This window comes from Andrena cerasifolii, chromosome 2, assembly GCF_050908995.1.
Source record: "Andrena cerasifolii isolate SP2316 chromosome 2, iyAndCera1_principal, whole genome shotgun sequence".
NCBI classification, from domain to species: domain Eukaryota; kingdom Metazoa; phylum Arthropoda; class Insecta; order Hymenoptera; family Andrenidae; genus Andrena; species Andrena cerasifolii.
Window position 1 is genome coordinate 21,795,859 of NC_135119.1, and position 16,363 is coordinate 21,812,221.

The 16,363-nt window shown below is 38.5% G+C and overlaps 1 protein-coding gene across 2 annotated transcripts in view; it reads right to left on the reverse strand.

Annotated features, from left to right (window-relative positions):
• LOC143366348 (scavenger receptor class B member 1) overlaps positions 1 to 15,843 on the reverse strand; it is a 43,806-nt gene extending 27,963 nt beyond the window's left edge. Inside the window, exon 1 of one of the 2 annotated variants that reach the window (XM_076807389.1) lies at positions 15,640 to 15,843. In XM_076807389.1, coding sequence (XP_076663504.1) covers positions 15,640 to 15,676 — 37 coding nt within the window. In that variant the 5' untranslated portion in view covers positions 15,677 to 15,843. Of the gene's footprint in view, positions 1 to 9,716; positions 9,886 to 15,639 lie in introns of those variants that run through there. The other variant, XM_076807390.1, reaches the window with a different exon arrangement.
• Between the last annotated feature and the right edge of the window lie 520 nt (positions 15,844 to 16,363).

Here is a 16,363-nt window from a genome sequence, read left to right on the forward strand (position 1 = left end):
CGCTGCGAGGTCCTTTCGTCGTAATAAGAGAAATCATATGTAGGCTAGTAATTTCACGAGGGATCGGTCAGGAGTTCGGTTCCTCGAACGCCTTCTAGATCATTCCGAGTAAAATTCCGACGCAGTCCCACTTTTTCTTCGTGATGTATGTAAGTGAGGCCTTCCCTTTGCCATTGATCAGGTTGTAACTACACGTGGTCTGCCAGCGAATCAACCTACTTTTGTCCCATTCAATTGGGAGATAATGGCTTTCCCCTTGACCAGAGGTTTTTCTCCATTTGCCGAGTGCCTACTGGTTCACCTTTGTCCAGCATACTTTTTAGGAAATGCCTTCTGCGACGATTTGCGCACAATTCAATTTAATTCATTCTTTCTATACTATGCATATATGCATCTTTGGTGGGCGGACCAACGGGTATAAGTAAAAAATTATTAGTTTCGCAGGAAGACACTATTTAAAGTGTTACGTAAGATCAGGTGTCAAATTCTGGACGTGAAATATATGTAGAAAGGAACGTTTATTTTTAATTTCGATTCGCAAAAGGAGAACAAAAGTGTTCGATCTTGAGATAAAAATATGATTTTCTTATACTCGTTTGCTCGCCCACCTGAATTTAATAGACCGGTTGTCCCATTCAGCAACTTTAATTCCATGCAAATGGGAGCATCCCACCCGATCCAATAGCAGCTTCGATTGTATCTTTATATAAAACATTGTTGATCCGAGTTTTTTTTTATCTAATGACACAGAGATGACTTTTCTGCAACAGTCTGTGATTGATTTATGCACACCGTGTTATAAAATCACGCCGATGTTTACGAAAAGTACGTCTACGGAAATCGGTGCTTAAATGTAGCAGTAACCAATTACCTTGGCAAAGAACACGTATGACTCCCTAATGTAGGTTGAATCTACATAAACAATCATTAAATCGTCGTTATTAAATAACTGTGACGATCGTCGTCGCATAACGCAATTGCCACAACTCGGAAAGCATTGATCTATTTTAATGCTTCGAGTGAAACGATGGAGCCTGGCCGATTTGAATAATTCGGTGCAAATTGGAAGATTTGGTCACTCTCGAGTTACTAAACGAGTTTTATGGAATTTAAATTTCGTGCACTTGGCCAGGTCAATGTCGAGTACACAAAGGAGCATCTCCAGAATGTTGGTTATGTAACTTATACATCGCTCGCAGCCGCATCGCTCATGTGCAGTCCCAAAAGCAGGTGGATAATTTATTAAAGGTTTATGCAAACTGCGCTTTCGGCTCTTTATGTCGGTCGTAATGTCATAAATGTGTGCGTTTATGGCCTTTTGTTCGCGCCTTGTAATTAGCATACAAGAACAATCTGGCGGTCTATTAGCGTGAATGAGAATTGTTTCCCCGCGTCGTTATCATTGACGTGTCCTGGCCACGTTTATGAGTAGTTCCAAGAAATGTTATAATAAATGTTCGATTAAAGTGACAAGTGAGGTAAGTTCTTTTATATTCGTCTGCCCGCATCTCCTTGCTGCACAAATGACTCAGAAGTCGGCACACGCGTAACCGATTTCTAGTATACGATTTTTTTTACATCGAATGAATAGTACAATGCTCCAGTGATACTTTCACGGTTGTTGTTTTCATTAATGGATAGCGGAAACGACGGATCGGAAGGATCTGTAATGTGTGCGCTTGTCGATACAACTGTTGGGAGTGATCGATAGCTTTCGTTTCAAAACACCCCAGCCGTTGCTGAGTTATTCTAGATTTCTCTGCATAAATTTCAATTCTATTGCTACTAACTTTATCAAGAGTCTGGCGATCAGAGTCCGGCATTGACTAGTTAAAAAATTATTTAAATAACGGATCAAATAAAAGTTACTTTAATTTTGGATTGTTTGACGAATAAAGTTTTTTTTATTCGTCGAGCGTTTCAATTTCAGCGTCGAATACATTTTTCAAATTTAACTTTAACTTTAACTTTAACTTTAACTTTAACTTTAACTTTAACTTTAACTTTAATTTTAACTTTAACTTTAACTTTAACTTTAACTTTAACTTTAACTTTAACTTTAACTTTAACTTTAACTTTAACTTTAACTTTAACTTTAACTTTAACTTTAACTTTAACTTTAACTTTAACTTTAACTTTAACTTTAACTTTAACTTTAACTTTAACTTTAACTTTAACTTTAACTTTAACTTTAACTTTAACTTTAACTTTAACTTTAACTTTAACTTTAACTTTAACTTTAACTTTAACTTTAACTTTAACTTTAACTTTAACTTTAACTTTAACTTTAACTTTAACTTTAACTTTATTCGACGTCAAATATAGTTGAAGTTGAAGTTGAAGTTATAAAGTTGGATAATTTATTCAACGCTGAAGTTGAATCGCTCGAGGAATAAAAAAATTAACTTTATTCCACACACGACGAATAATTTTTTTAAACTTTTATTCGTTATTCGAAATTTATATTTAAATAAAAAAATGTGCCCATCTCTAGTGACTATACACTGATCTAGTGCATGGTCTGAGGATTATCATCAGTGGAGGATATCAACGCTTGTGAATACACGAGCAAGAGAATCTCTACTCTTCCGATATCTAGATTGTTTGTCTTCCTCAAAATACTTCAGAATTATAGCAAAATAATGGGCTCACAATTGCACCTGGCAACAAATTCTCAGTTCAACGTTTAAGTAGCCTTGCATCCGTTACCTACGGTGCTCGAAGTCTATTGCCAGTCTACGCAGTATGCAGTTAGGAGATATGTATCTACTGCCTGTCGAAGCACTGGAACGCTATATGTATAGTAATAAAGGCAATGGAAGGCTGAAGTTCTGGTGAAGCTTCGATATTAGCGTTGTCTTCAACCCACCGTGAAGTAGTCGATGGTAACTGAGGGATGACTAAAGATGCCTGTAAATACTTGCTAGGGCAACGAACTCCTGCAGACTCCGCAGACTATACGAGCATGGATATCGTATCGTTGGCAGAATAAATATTACTAAATACGAATCTATAAGTAAGCTTGATTAATTACGAAACAGTCAGTCGACTTGAACTCTCGCAAGGGGCAAGAAAATAACACAAGAATCTACCGTAGTGTATCAGCATTGTCGATCCAGAAGTATTAATACAATATTTTCAACGTTCGTAGACACTGGACAAGAAAAACACAGGCTCGCAAATAGAAACATCGATACAGCCTATTTTATATCCACGAGGTTTGGGTGGGACTGTAAATACTAAATACCCCAAGGCAGGGACCCGAAACGGAACAGAAACGAAAAGAACGAAATATTTTCCCGGAATTCTTAAACCTATTGCAGAGGTGAAAACCCTTGTTTTTCCGACAGAACTAATTTAAGGGAAAGAATGTTAGCAGATATTTTATATATTCGTTTAAATTACTAAGTAAGTACGTCGATAAGGTGATACAAATTTTATGAATTTATTTGTGGCTGATTATGAACAGTAGATACATTCTGTGATTTCGGATTTTTATTTTGTATAGTCTACTATTTTTATACAGTTTATATATAGGTATTGCTCGAGGCTTTCGTGTGTAAGCCATATCTAGGAAGGCAAGATTTCACACGTTTCGACAGCATTGCAGCTAGTTTTATCAGGGGTCTGAGGACGCACTCATCAGTAACAGTATTTAACTGCAATGCTCGCAAAACCTGGGGAAAATCACCCTCCTGGACATGGCTTACACCCGAAAGCCTCAAAACGCTCTTCTTTTATAATGCATAATATTTTATAATACAACCACCAAATACAATAAACTTGTTAAAGAACAAGTTTATCAGAGTTTTTTATCAACGAAATAACCGGTTCGGAAAAACAATTTGTTTCCCGTTCCATTGGGAGCAAAATATTTTTCAGCAGGAGCGATATTACCCGAAACGAAATTATTAATATCGGAGAAACGAAAGAAAAAAACATTTCGCTCCAGGTCCCTGATTTCCAACAACATCAATTAACGACCATCGTAACGTTTAACCAAATGTATTACTATCATGAAAAAAAAGTCGCACGGTGATCATTCCTGTGTTATTGGCACGATTCCACCGCCCCCGTGCATCGAACAAGCCGATGTCTTTCGATAAGGTCGTCGCGATCATAAAAAGGTGAAGAATTACGAGAAATGTTGTGTAGTCGAATTGGCCATACCCCACCTTTGTACCGGCACTCTTCCCCTTTATTTATATTCACGCAACAGTCAGGCATAAACAATTAAATAAGCGAAAATTTATACGTGCATTCCGGAATCGAGCACAGAACGGGAGGGAATTAAGAAATAGCTGCTATCAATGTAAAAACGCCAGACGTAAATAGACCATACGAAGACCTTGTTATCACCCTTTTCCCGCCTCGTGGATGTCACGTTTCACGAATTGAATCGATCGAACGATAGTGGCTAGTTACATTTATTACGAGTTTTTGCGACATTCTATTTTGGGCAAATTGCAGTCCTTTTTCGCGAATGGCAGATGAATCTGTGAATGACGCTGCTAAAAGTTTCTCCGTTGATGTATTTCCGGTTCGTTGTGCCAAGTTTCTTCAGGCAGTTTCGTGATTTATTCGAGGAACTAGGATTCGTATTCAATGTAGATTATATTCTGTGGTTAATTAACATACTACCCGCGAAAGATCAAGCTTGTCCACGATGCTTGTCATCGCTAGTTTTGTCTCGAAACATCCACAGAATTCATCGCAATTAGCATAAGCGGTTCGATTAATTAATCTGTAGAACATTTCGTTGGGAGGCCAGCCGCGTCGCAAAACGGACGCCGGACGGAAGCAGGGAGCACGTGACGAAAATCGTACCATCGATGAATTTTACGCGGTACACGTGCCTTTTGACGCGTTAATTGTAATTAATTACCGTACGTGTGTTTTTCCGACGATCGAGGGGAGCAAATAATTGCGTGTCACTTGCAGGGAGTATGACGTTCTATTCCAATCAATAATCTCAGAAAACCACAATTATACATTCCATAAAGCGTGCTTTTTCTCCAAAGTAATGTCATATTAAATGATCCTTGGACTGTTTCGTATTAACATGCAACGTTAATGGACTTCGCGTAGCCGCTGTGAATCTTTAATTTTACCCAAGATCCGGATTCGCTGAAGCGAGAGACCCTAGCGTTCTTTCCAATTAAAGTGACTGGCACAGAAACCTCATTTCGCACATTTCGCTTTCTACCCAGAGACGAGCACGCCTCCCAGAAAACTAGCCCGAGTCCAAAGAATGGAAACACTCTCCCCTTTTGCAGGATCGCGAGTTACTTGCGCTTTCCAGTGGCCCGTGATGGATGACGGATGAAAATTTCAGCGCGATCGGTTCAGCTTTTTGCGAGGTCCATAAAACACTTGTTGTCGTCCTTCGTCCGTGCGAGCTCGAATAGCCGTGAACCTTCATTTTTTGGAAATTCACGTACGAGACTCATGAATATTAATCCGATTTTGTTACTGATTCTTATCTTATGCGATGTATTACACTCGGTGTAACTGCTTAATTAGTGCAAATTGTAATGTGCAAGTTAAGTAATGATCGTGCGAAGTGCCTGGCAGTTTGAATGAAGCTTACGGGGCGGAGATTTTACCTTCAAAGAAACCGTTTATCATAGAATAAGATTATCAAAGAAAAAGTAGTGCTTTACCTTGAACGTGATAGTCGTGTTTTAAATCTAGGCTACGCTTGGGCGAAGTTCGCGTTGGAAGTGGGTCAGGTCTAGGTCAGATCGTGGATCAGATCGACGTTTTCATTGATTTTATATAATAATTCCCTCGTCTTTCGTTTCAATAAATACATGTGCGTCTTCTTTTACGATTGCGCGTCACTTCCTCAGGTAACTTAACATCGCATAAACGCAATGCGATTTCGATTTAATCGACCGACGATATAAAACCGTGTATGCTATAAATTCCAGAAGTTTCATTGCCGAATAAAATGTTTACTACTGAAAAACGCGTGCGACGTCTTCGTCGACGAAATACTCCCGTCCGATGAGTGATATTTATTTAAAATTCCCCGCTTAATATCAAAGCGAACTGATTTAACCACTTAGTACCTATTATAATTTCATATTATAAAAACTAATGGTGCACTTATGAATATTAAGTAGCCTTCCTTCCCATTAACAGTGGATGAAAAAAGGTGGCCCTTATCTGTCCCGAAATAACCGCCAGCGAACCGGTCTACTTTAACAAAAAAGCACCGCGGTATCATTTCGGATTTTTAGACAAATTCCATTCGGCAAATTAATGCACGGAATGGCCGACGGAAGCGCCGGCCACGTTGCCGTTAAAAGCAGAACTTCGTCGAGGAACTTCATCTTTCTACAATGTTTCAAGCGTTTCGAACGACCCGCAAGTTGTTCTCTTCTAGAGTGAACCTCGGCTCGAAGGCCAGGCAGAAAGCCGCGCGCAAATTGAAAGGAAGAAGAAGAAGAAGCAGAAGAAAATTTGCGCGACGGTGGAAGATCACTGTGCTCCGTTGTTACTGTGGTCGGTGTTTGATGAGACAGGAAATTGCGATCGCTTTTACGGCGGATGGAATTTGCATATCATGACCGGCCGCCTCCGTATATAGCGCGCAATATCACAGTGCCATTACCTTGCTGCTCTTGAAAACGTCGTTTCCAGATCCTTCGGCAAAAGCGAACGGATAGCGCGGAGAAAAGGGGTTCTGTCAGTGACGCGAGTGGTCGGGAAGAACCAAAAAAAAAAAAAAAAGAAACGCGCCCGGGGATTTTGGAGCCAGTTTACGAGCGAGCTGCCCTTCAACTCGTTCCTTGGCACGGGGACCAATTATAGCGAGGCGCAATCACCGGCGCCTGAGCTTTTCTACATCGCAGTAAGTGCGATGTGCTGGTGCCTCCGGTTTCGTATAAAAACTGGACCAGTTGGCAACACGTGCTGCGCCATGAATTTGCATCGCCCTCGTGCATTCCTGCGTTGCTATAAAATTAAAAGGAGCAATGATACAGAGATCCTTGCTGAGGAAACGTCTCGGGTGGTTCTATTTGTGTTCTCTTTCCGTGATTAATGCCGCGCCGCCTAACGCTGATATGGGAAGGTGTAGTCAGAGTCGCAGAAAGTGGATACTTAATGGATAAACGCTTGGAAAGAGTATAAGGATGTTCTCTTTCTAAAAGGTTCTTGGTAGGTGTTAGCTATTTCGATGTATCGCCAATGTGACTTCAATCGATCAGTTTCTCGGCACATTTATCACGGCGGGTTCAAGGTTTGTCCCCGCTTCGTGGCTGCTGGCATCGCTTCGTTTTGCCTAGTCGAAGGGAACACGCGATGCTAACAAGGAAACATATCGAAACCGAAAATTCTTATTGTAATGAAACTCCGTACGATTGTAGAGCATGTCGGAGTGTGTAAGAAACGATTTTTTTTCTGCGTAAAAACACTCTGAGGGGGTGAAATCAGCCCCCAAATTTTCAGCGGTTTTTCGTTTTTCGAGTATAACTTTGTAACGGTGCGAGGTAGAAGAAAAACGTAAATGGACAAAATGTTCAGTGTTTGATGCCGTATAACGCGCTGCGAAAGAAATGTTTGTGCGTCCAACAATTTATAAATAAATTAAAATTTTCGTTATTTTACATATAATTTCTAACCGTGAGGGTTGGGGACGATCTTTTTCCGTGTAAAAGTTATAATTCGCAATGGTTTACTAAAATGTAAAAGGAAAAAATCTTCAAAAATCTTCCGCCTTTGTCCACATTACTACCATCTGCCACTTGACAATCGAGGATTATTTTTTTATTTATAAATTGTTGGACGTACAAACATTTCTTTTGCAACGCGTTACACGGCATCAAACACTGAACATTTTGTCCCTTTACGGTTTTCTTCTACCTCGCACCGTTACAAAGTTATACTCGAAAAACGAAAAATCGCTGAAAATTTGGGGGCTGATTTCACCCCCTTAGAGTGTTTGTTTTTCCGCAGAAAAAAAATCGTTTCTTACATACTCCGACATGCTCTACAATCGTACGGAGTTTCATTACGATCGGAATTTTCGGGTTCGATATGTTTCCTTGTAAGTGGCGGGACCGATGCAGATTTCGTTGCTCGTTTATCGCGCGCTGTGCGCGGTTTCTGGCAATTTGTAACTCGATATTTCTGCACTAATTAGAGCGATAAATGGTGTATTTCTTGTAGCGCGCGGCTCGGTCTGCGATTGTAATTACTTTATTACGCAGTCTACGAGCTGCGCCGGCTTTTTATTAATTATCTGTCCGCATCGTACGATAGACGTTTGAACTTGAACCAATCGCGTAATCGAGCGACTTTCAATATAATTATTTGACAGCCAACTCTTGTTTCATAAGAGACTTCTTGTGTTTGTGTAAAACCTGTCATTAATCACAATTTTGCTTGGAAATTCTATATCTAACGCATCGATGAATTTTAAAATCGTATAATGCGTGTACCGATCAATAATGGACTCGGTGGCTTTCAGGAATATTGTTTGCCGAGAGTGGCAGATATTGTACGAAGAAAATAATCGAACCCTGTCCCGCCTACGCGAAAAAGTGCACCGCTAATGCGAGGAGTAATTACTTAGTCTATGCTTGGTGGAAAAAAACGCATCGATATCATGCGCCATTCGCGCGGTACACATCTTGGCGTGTTATGTCCATGGAACGATTTTACTTCGTATTTTGTTTTTGTCAGTCCCTTACATACTGCAACAGGCGATCGTCACAAAGTTGGCCATTAATAATTAGTCTCCAACATTCTATTGCGAAATAATGATAGACTTAAAAAAAAAAACAGGTAAGGCCAATATCTTTGACGCAACAGTGAGCTCGACGTTTTCAGTGTATTCTGCCAGGAATTAAACTCCTACTGCGGAATATTTTTCTATTGAAAAGGTACGGAACTGTAGCGTTATAATTAAACAAACGACAATTACGTGTAACATTAAAAAATAGATCGGATTGCACGATGACTGCTGCGTGTTGGACTTGTCCAACGTGATAATACTTTAAAATGCAGGAGTTAGTGATTTTGCAAGTCAGTTAACATCTGAACAGAATTTTCTTTCTCCGCATACAAATCTGTTTAAAATTTCAGTCCAAGTATTACTCGGTTTGGTACAGTTTATAAGAAATTACGTAATCATTTTTATTGAAACGAGGGTGGCCGATTACAGTGAAACTGTTGTGTTACATTTATCGGTAGATAGGGGCCCTCGTCGTGTTACATTAATTATTGTTACGGCTGTTTTGTTACATTTATCAACTCGTGAAAATCTCTGAAGGCGGCAATAATTACAAGTTTGCTTCATTACGCGAGCGCGTTACTATAACAAATGGGGAGCTACAGTTTGTGATAATTTCTTTTGTCCAGAAGAAGTTATTGTGCTACTTATGAGCACACGATCCGACTTATCAGCCGTTGTATGTGCTTGGAAAAGTCGTTCATTGAGTGCCGCTTTTCGCGATACATATTCCTTCGATAGTTTTGACAAGTTCACGGTTCGCGTGCCGCAATAACGGTCTTCGTATTTAGAGCTTCATTCACCGAAAGTTTAATCAGCCTTTTCTCAATGCCTAAATCACTATGTCCCTAACGGAGATGATTGGCTACTCGAAATTCGAGCCGAGCAGCCACTTCTGAATAGCCACAATTCTTTCTGGACAACGAATTTCACATCTTAAGACAAGGTTTAGGTTCTTATAGATATTACTTACGAAGTTTTATAGTTCGCATATCTTTCTTCTCCTTATCCCTTCATGTCACAAATTCTGTTCACTGATGGGGCATTTAATGAAAACGATAATAATGAATAAAATCGTTTAAAAAAATAGCTTCCTTAACACGTGCCCTGTCCAATTTGAATACCCCAACACTTGTAGCAGAGTTGTGTGTAAGAACGAAGTAAATCACTAAGTCACAGTGTTCTTCGTCGAAGTTAAATTAAAAATGACAGATTCTTTGCCAGTAGATATCTTACATTTGTCCTTTCGATCATTTTTTTGCGCCCCTTTAACCGGTATCAGGAAGCGGACGTCCAGCCCCACTCTTCTTTTACATTAACGGTCAAAAAAATGTCAGTCAGTGGTCTGCAGTAAGAAGAAACGATGATGTGTCTGGAAACCTATGAATTTTGTAACGAATGATTCAATACTCCCGGCACAAGTTTTCCATTCCACCACTAATGACGCGGGCAAGAGCCTTTAATTATTTGTTTATAATTGCGGTATTAACCGTTTCCTGGTATGTCTGCTGTTTTTTTTCTTCTTGTATTCCGAACCTGGCAAACGGCGCCATTAAGATTCACTGCGACATATCTATGTACCATGGAATTTAACGCGCATTGTACGAAAGTGTGCCGTTTACATCGATGTGCCCCAAAGAGGACTGTATTTTATTTTTCTGGGACAAGTGCACGACCCATGCGAGTGTTTCCCGAGAGGTTGCGAATAATTGTGGAGTATGCGGGTAAGAGGGTGTCGCGACCATGGGAATTGCTTCACAACGGGATTTGAATAAAGTTTGGTCCATGGGGAAAAGAGTTACGTCCAGTCAGAGATGAGTAAAATTTTGATTTAAAGAAATTAATAAAGTTAATTTTTTTATTCGTCGAACGTTTCAACCTGGGCGAACGAATCAATTTTTCAACTTTAATTTTAACTCTAACTCTAACTTTAACTTTAACTTTAACTTTAACTTTAACTTTAACTTTAACTTTAACTTTAACTTTAACTTTAACTTTAACTTTCACTTTAACTTTAACTTTATTCGACGTCTGGCGCCTCGCGCGCGCGTTACAGTGTAGTATCGCCAAATTCCGTTTCTCGACGGTTCGAGCGCGCGCCAGAAAATGATTTGGCACCGAATAAAGTTAAAGTTAAAGTTAAAGTTAAAGTTAAAGTTAAAGTTAAAGTTAAAGTTAAAGTTAAAGTTAAAGTTAAAGTTAAAGTTAAAGTTAAAGTTAAAGTTAAAGTTAAAGTTAAAGTTAAAGTTAAAGTTAAAGTTAAAGTTAAAGTTAAAGTTAAAGTTAAAGTTAAAGTTAAAGTTAAAGTTAAAGTTAAAGTTAAAGTTAAAGTTAAAGTTAAAGTTAAAGTTAAAGTTAAAGTTAAAGTTAAAGTTAAAGTTAAAGTTAAAGTTAAAGTTAAAGTTAAAGTTAAAGTTAAAGTTAAAGTTAAAGTTAAAGTTAAAGTTAAAGTTAAAGTTAAAGTTAAAGTTAAAGTTAAAGTTAAAGTTAAAGTCAAAGCTGAAGTTGACAAATTTATTCGACGCTGAGATTGAAATACTCGACAAATAAAAAAATTAACTTTATTCGCCAAATAATCTAAAGTTAAAGTAACTTTTATTTCATGCGTTATTTAAATAATTTTTTATTTAGTTACTACCCAACTCTGCGCCCAGTTCACCGCATCAAGTTCACGGCCCGCTATTCGCTCGCTTTTGGCTGACACCATAAAAGTCACTTCAGACGAGCGGTGCGGCTTCGTTGCGATTTCGCACCGGTACTTATACATATGTACCATATAGAGAGATTCACGTGTGTCGCAATTTTTTGCGGCAGTATTGTCATATCGTACGACCGTCACACGTCGCCGAATAGCTCGTCTGAATTGAAGAGTGCCTTTATGTGAAATTTGCTTCGCTTTGCAGCGAAATATCGCACCGTCGGTAATGGCTTAGACGTACTTAGACAGTCAAGAGCTCAATATCGGTTCGGATGAAATTACCGTTATAGTTTCAGAAATTATATGGAGCAGCGGGTGTCAAAGTGGATGAGCGTACCTAAGACGCGTTTTCCTTGAGATTATTTATCGAATGTTATGACAGAAGGAAACTGGAGGAGATTGCGTGTTTTCGAGTGATGCCACATATACGATCCGTTACATTATTCTCCATTGACAAAATACTATAAAGAAGAATTCCGCCATACTCGCCAAAACTTCCTCAAATGTTTTTTTTTATCGTAACGTGTCCTCCTACAAATGATGCAGAACATTCCTGTTCTATTATTCGATATATGTATATCTCAGTGACTTACAAGGGAACATCCCGAACCCGAAAATTCGAAAAATTCTGAAACTTTGTGAATATGTAGAGAATTTCCTCCTGATTACAACGCAATTTTTGTTTGCTGACCAAATTCACTCTAAGGGGGTGTAATTGACCGCTGACAATCCGGTTATTTACTGATTTTGCGTTATAACTCGTGAACTGTAAAATTATTTTTTCACCAAATGATAGATCTAATTAAAAGAAGTAAATTTTGTCTTAAAACTTTTTTTCTATCACTTACACTTCGCGAGCTATAACACAAAATCGGGAAATAGCCGAATTTTCAAGGGTTAATTTTACCCCCCTGGAGTGAATTTGCGTTGTAATCAGGAGGAAATCCCCCATATATTCACAAAGTTTCAGAATTTTTTGAATTTTTGGGTTCGGGATCTTCCCTTGTTAGTGCACAAATATTCTGTCCATTTTTTCTGAAATTTCAGTTCTAATATGCAACAAATAGTTCTGGACTGCTTCCTTATACTGTATAAAAATCACATTTATATTTATTTCATAAATTTATCAAGAATAATATTTTTCTTCATTGAATGTCCCTGAATCTTACCTACCACGTTGAAGCCTGTTTTTCTCGAAAACACTAAAAGTGGACATACAATATTTGCGCACTAAGGGTACGTTTATGTTGGAGCTAGGAAAGAAACTATAAGAGCATCGATCAGAGCGAAAATAAAAACTGCACAAAAATATCTTTCTTTGATGTGTTTATAGTGGAGCTGTCATAATAGTACTGTGTCAGTCGTATAAGGTTTCGGGAAGATGAACCATTTAGATGTGAGCGATTCTGAAGAAGAATTATACTAATATACATGAATTTGGGGATCTTCATCATTTGTATAATGACCTAAGAAAATATCCTCAAAAATTTGTTGAATATATGCGAACGAAAATAGAAACTTTTGATTACGTTTTGTCCAAGACATCGGATAAGATTTAAAAAAATTGTTTCTTAACTAAAAAAAACCTGGTGCAATACTGAAACCTTACAGTGTAAATATATAATGTAGCGGGCGATATTGTTAAAGCTATTTGTGTCTTGTATAACAAAATAATTATTGATATGGAAGGTATTCAGCATCATTAGTAGATTTGCGAGAAATTTTAAGAGAATAGAACGTGAGGCCTGATCTTGGTAGGCCAGCTCGTGCTGCCCAAAACGTATGTGATTTATTTAAAACTTACTTATGTAAGCACTTACTAAATATCCATCGTTAATAAGGTCATTATATGTTGATGAGATCGGGGATACTAGCGAAGGAAAATAAATATTTCTTTCTCGACGCTTTTATCGTTTGTCATCTACCCTAGTAAGCTTTGCTCTGCTCGTTGCTCCAATGTAAATACTTTCATTATAAAACAATATAATGTATTCCGATGCTTCGCTCTTACCGTCGCTCTGGTCGTTTATCGCAGCTCCAACATAAACGCACCCTAAGCCATCGACATGTGCGTCGAGGGTGTTTGTTATACTTAAGTACATTCACCAGCCTCTTCCGTATTTAATAATTTAAACGTAACGAAGGAAGGACATATAAGAAAAGGAGGCTTCTTCGTGAAATCGGAGTACGAAAGAAACTCAGCTGTCGCAATTATGTCGCCAGGTCTCTGTTCCAAAGTGGCAAGAAAATGGTGGCGAAGTATCTCGGGAAAGAAAGTAGATCTACTTGCGAAGTTTCTCTGATAGTAGGTCTCCGCCTTGCGAATCATATGCCATTGAGTAAATTGTGTAGCATTGCGTAAATAAGTTATACCTTGATGCACGGATATCGGCGCAGGAAAACATGCTCCGATGATGTATAACGCGTGTGCATTGAAAACCAGGTATACGCCTCCTCAAGTATCCTTACACGCCTGTTTACCAATATAATTAAACATGATTGATCGACCGTTGTAGATTTACAACTCTATTACGAATAGTTTTTGCCAATTCCCAATGTCCTCGCTCGAATAACTGCTTCCTGCATTTATCCTAATTGCCCTCTGTTTTCCATCGAATAATCGAAGTTTTCCAGCACTTCAATTACTTCCGAACACCATATTATGAAGGTATTCATGTAGATCATGCTTTGAAAAATGACCATTGTCGCATATAATCATTAGAATCATTTGAAACAAGATCGTCGATATTTCCCCGTCGCCATTCGTCATTTATCACTGGACCAGTTGTATTTACAAATGCTAAGTGAAAGTCACGGCTAACGTTAATGGAAGCAGTAGAAGAATGAGGCTGGTTCGTTCGTTAATTCGTTTGCTGTGGAGGCCCAGTTGAAGGGTTTTTTGGGGGGCTAGAAAAACAGCAAAATTTGGGAATTATTTATCAAGAGACTAGTGATTCGATTCATCTGAAATTTGGACTATGTTTTTATGCATCTTTGAAAAAGTCGCACTGTTTTTTTTATTAATTTTTAATGATAAATATAGACGTTATGCATGATGGACCATAACGCCGTGCAAAATTCGTCGACCGCTGGTGTGCAAGGTAGTTATCTTCCAGGTAATCGGAAACAGAAAAATGAAACGGCCTTTTACTTTATACGTACCTATGTAGTTTCCGTTCGACGAATCAGAATACCGATAAGTTATATGTTCCTTTTGTTACATAAGAAAATTGACGCAAAACTGAGTAGCAAAGATTAAAGGTCCAGACCTTTCAGTTTGAAAACTCACCACTCTCCTCAATAATTTTTTTTGTATATTCTCATTCATCAAACTGAATCTACATATGTATAAAGTAAAACACCACTTCATTTTTCTGTGTCAGATTACCTGGCAGAAAATATCATGCACACCAGCGGACGAAGAATTTTGCTCGCCGTGATGGTCGATCATGCATTACTACTATATTTATTACAAGCGTCCCCCATCTCGGCTTCGCCCGAGATATCAGCGTGACTGATTCATGTTTATTAGAATTAATATATTTTAAGAAAATTATGTATTTAAAAAAAAAGATTAATTTCTTCATAATATTTCGGAAAAGATAACATTCCCTTCTTTGGAAGATTTATTTTCCCTTCAGCGCAACACATACCAGGCGCTTCTTCGTTCCATGTTAATAACGCGTTTTTTAGACATGCAACATAGCCTATGTCCGTCCTAGAGTATCCAGCAATAACGTGTTAAAATTTCAGGGAGATCGGTTCTATAGGTCTTGAGTTTCCCGCAAACATAAAAATCAGCTCTCTCTTTACATAATAGTATTTTTACCTGTCACAGGTGTGACATCTATATAATAGTAGGTATATAAAAACACGCGTGTATTCGAATGCAACGTTGTGTCAAAAATTCAAAGCAATCGGTGAAGAACTTTCGGAGATTTAAGATTTTGAACAAACGAACATTTACATTTTTATTTATGTAGATAGATTAAAAAATAAAAAAAAAACTGCAACTTCATCAGAAATGCATAAAGACATGGTAAAAATTTCAGACGCATCGAATCACTAGTCTCTTAAAAAAAATCCGAAAGTTTGCTATGTTTTCAGTCCAAAAAATAGGATTCCCCTGAATCGGTCAGAAGTATTGGAACCGATTTTTCTATATAACGAGATTCGGGTGAACGAATCTTTTACTTACGGAGCAGTTTCGGTATCTTGTCGTAGTACAACTTCATGGTCGCTCGTACTCTGGATGCCACAGGGCCACCGATCACGGTCGTTCGATGGCGAGCAAGATTCCGAAATCTAGTAACCCGTCTGGTCGATTTTACCACAGATTCAGTGCAGTTTTGGACGTCTTCGTCGACGACTGTCCGTGCACTGAGCGCAGCATCATGGACGAGAACTTTTTCTTTTCGACGCGCCTGAAATCGTCAGTTGATAACGGGCAGTTACACTATGTGCAGATAAGGGGTCGGTTTGTTTGCGTAAAAAATGGTAATAATCTATCTGCTCACTAGGCCGTTCGTATCGGTGGTGCGGAAGCAGTGCTGTATCTAGACTAGACACCAGCTCAGCTCGTAGGCGGTGTTTAGATGTCGATATTCGACAAATTGCTGCGGCTAATGCGTACTTAACGAGTGTTTCCAAACAGTATATCTACAAGTATTTACTATCAAGCGTATTCGCTGGATTAAGTAAACGAACAAGTTGACAGCGGATCGATTAAGCGTGCGTACGCAGCCGATATTCGACAAATTGTTGTGGCTAATGCGTACTTAATGAGTGTTTCCAAACAGTATATCTACATAGATATACGAACAAGTTGACAGCGGATCGATTAAGCGTGCGTACGCAGCCGATATTCGACAAATTGCTGTGGCTAATGCGTACTTAATGAGTGTTTCCAAACAGTATATCTA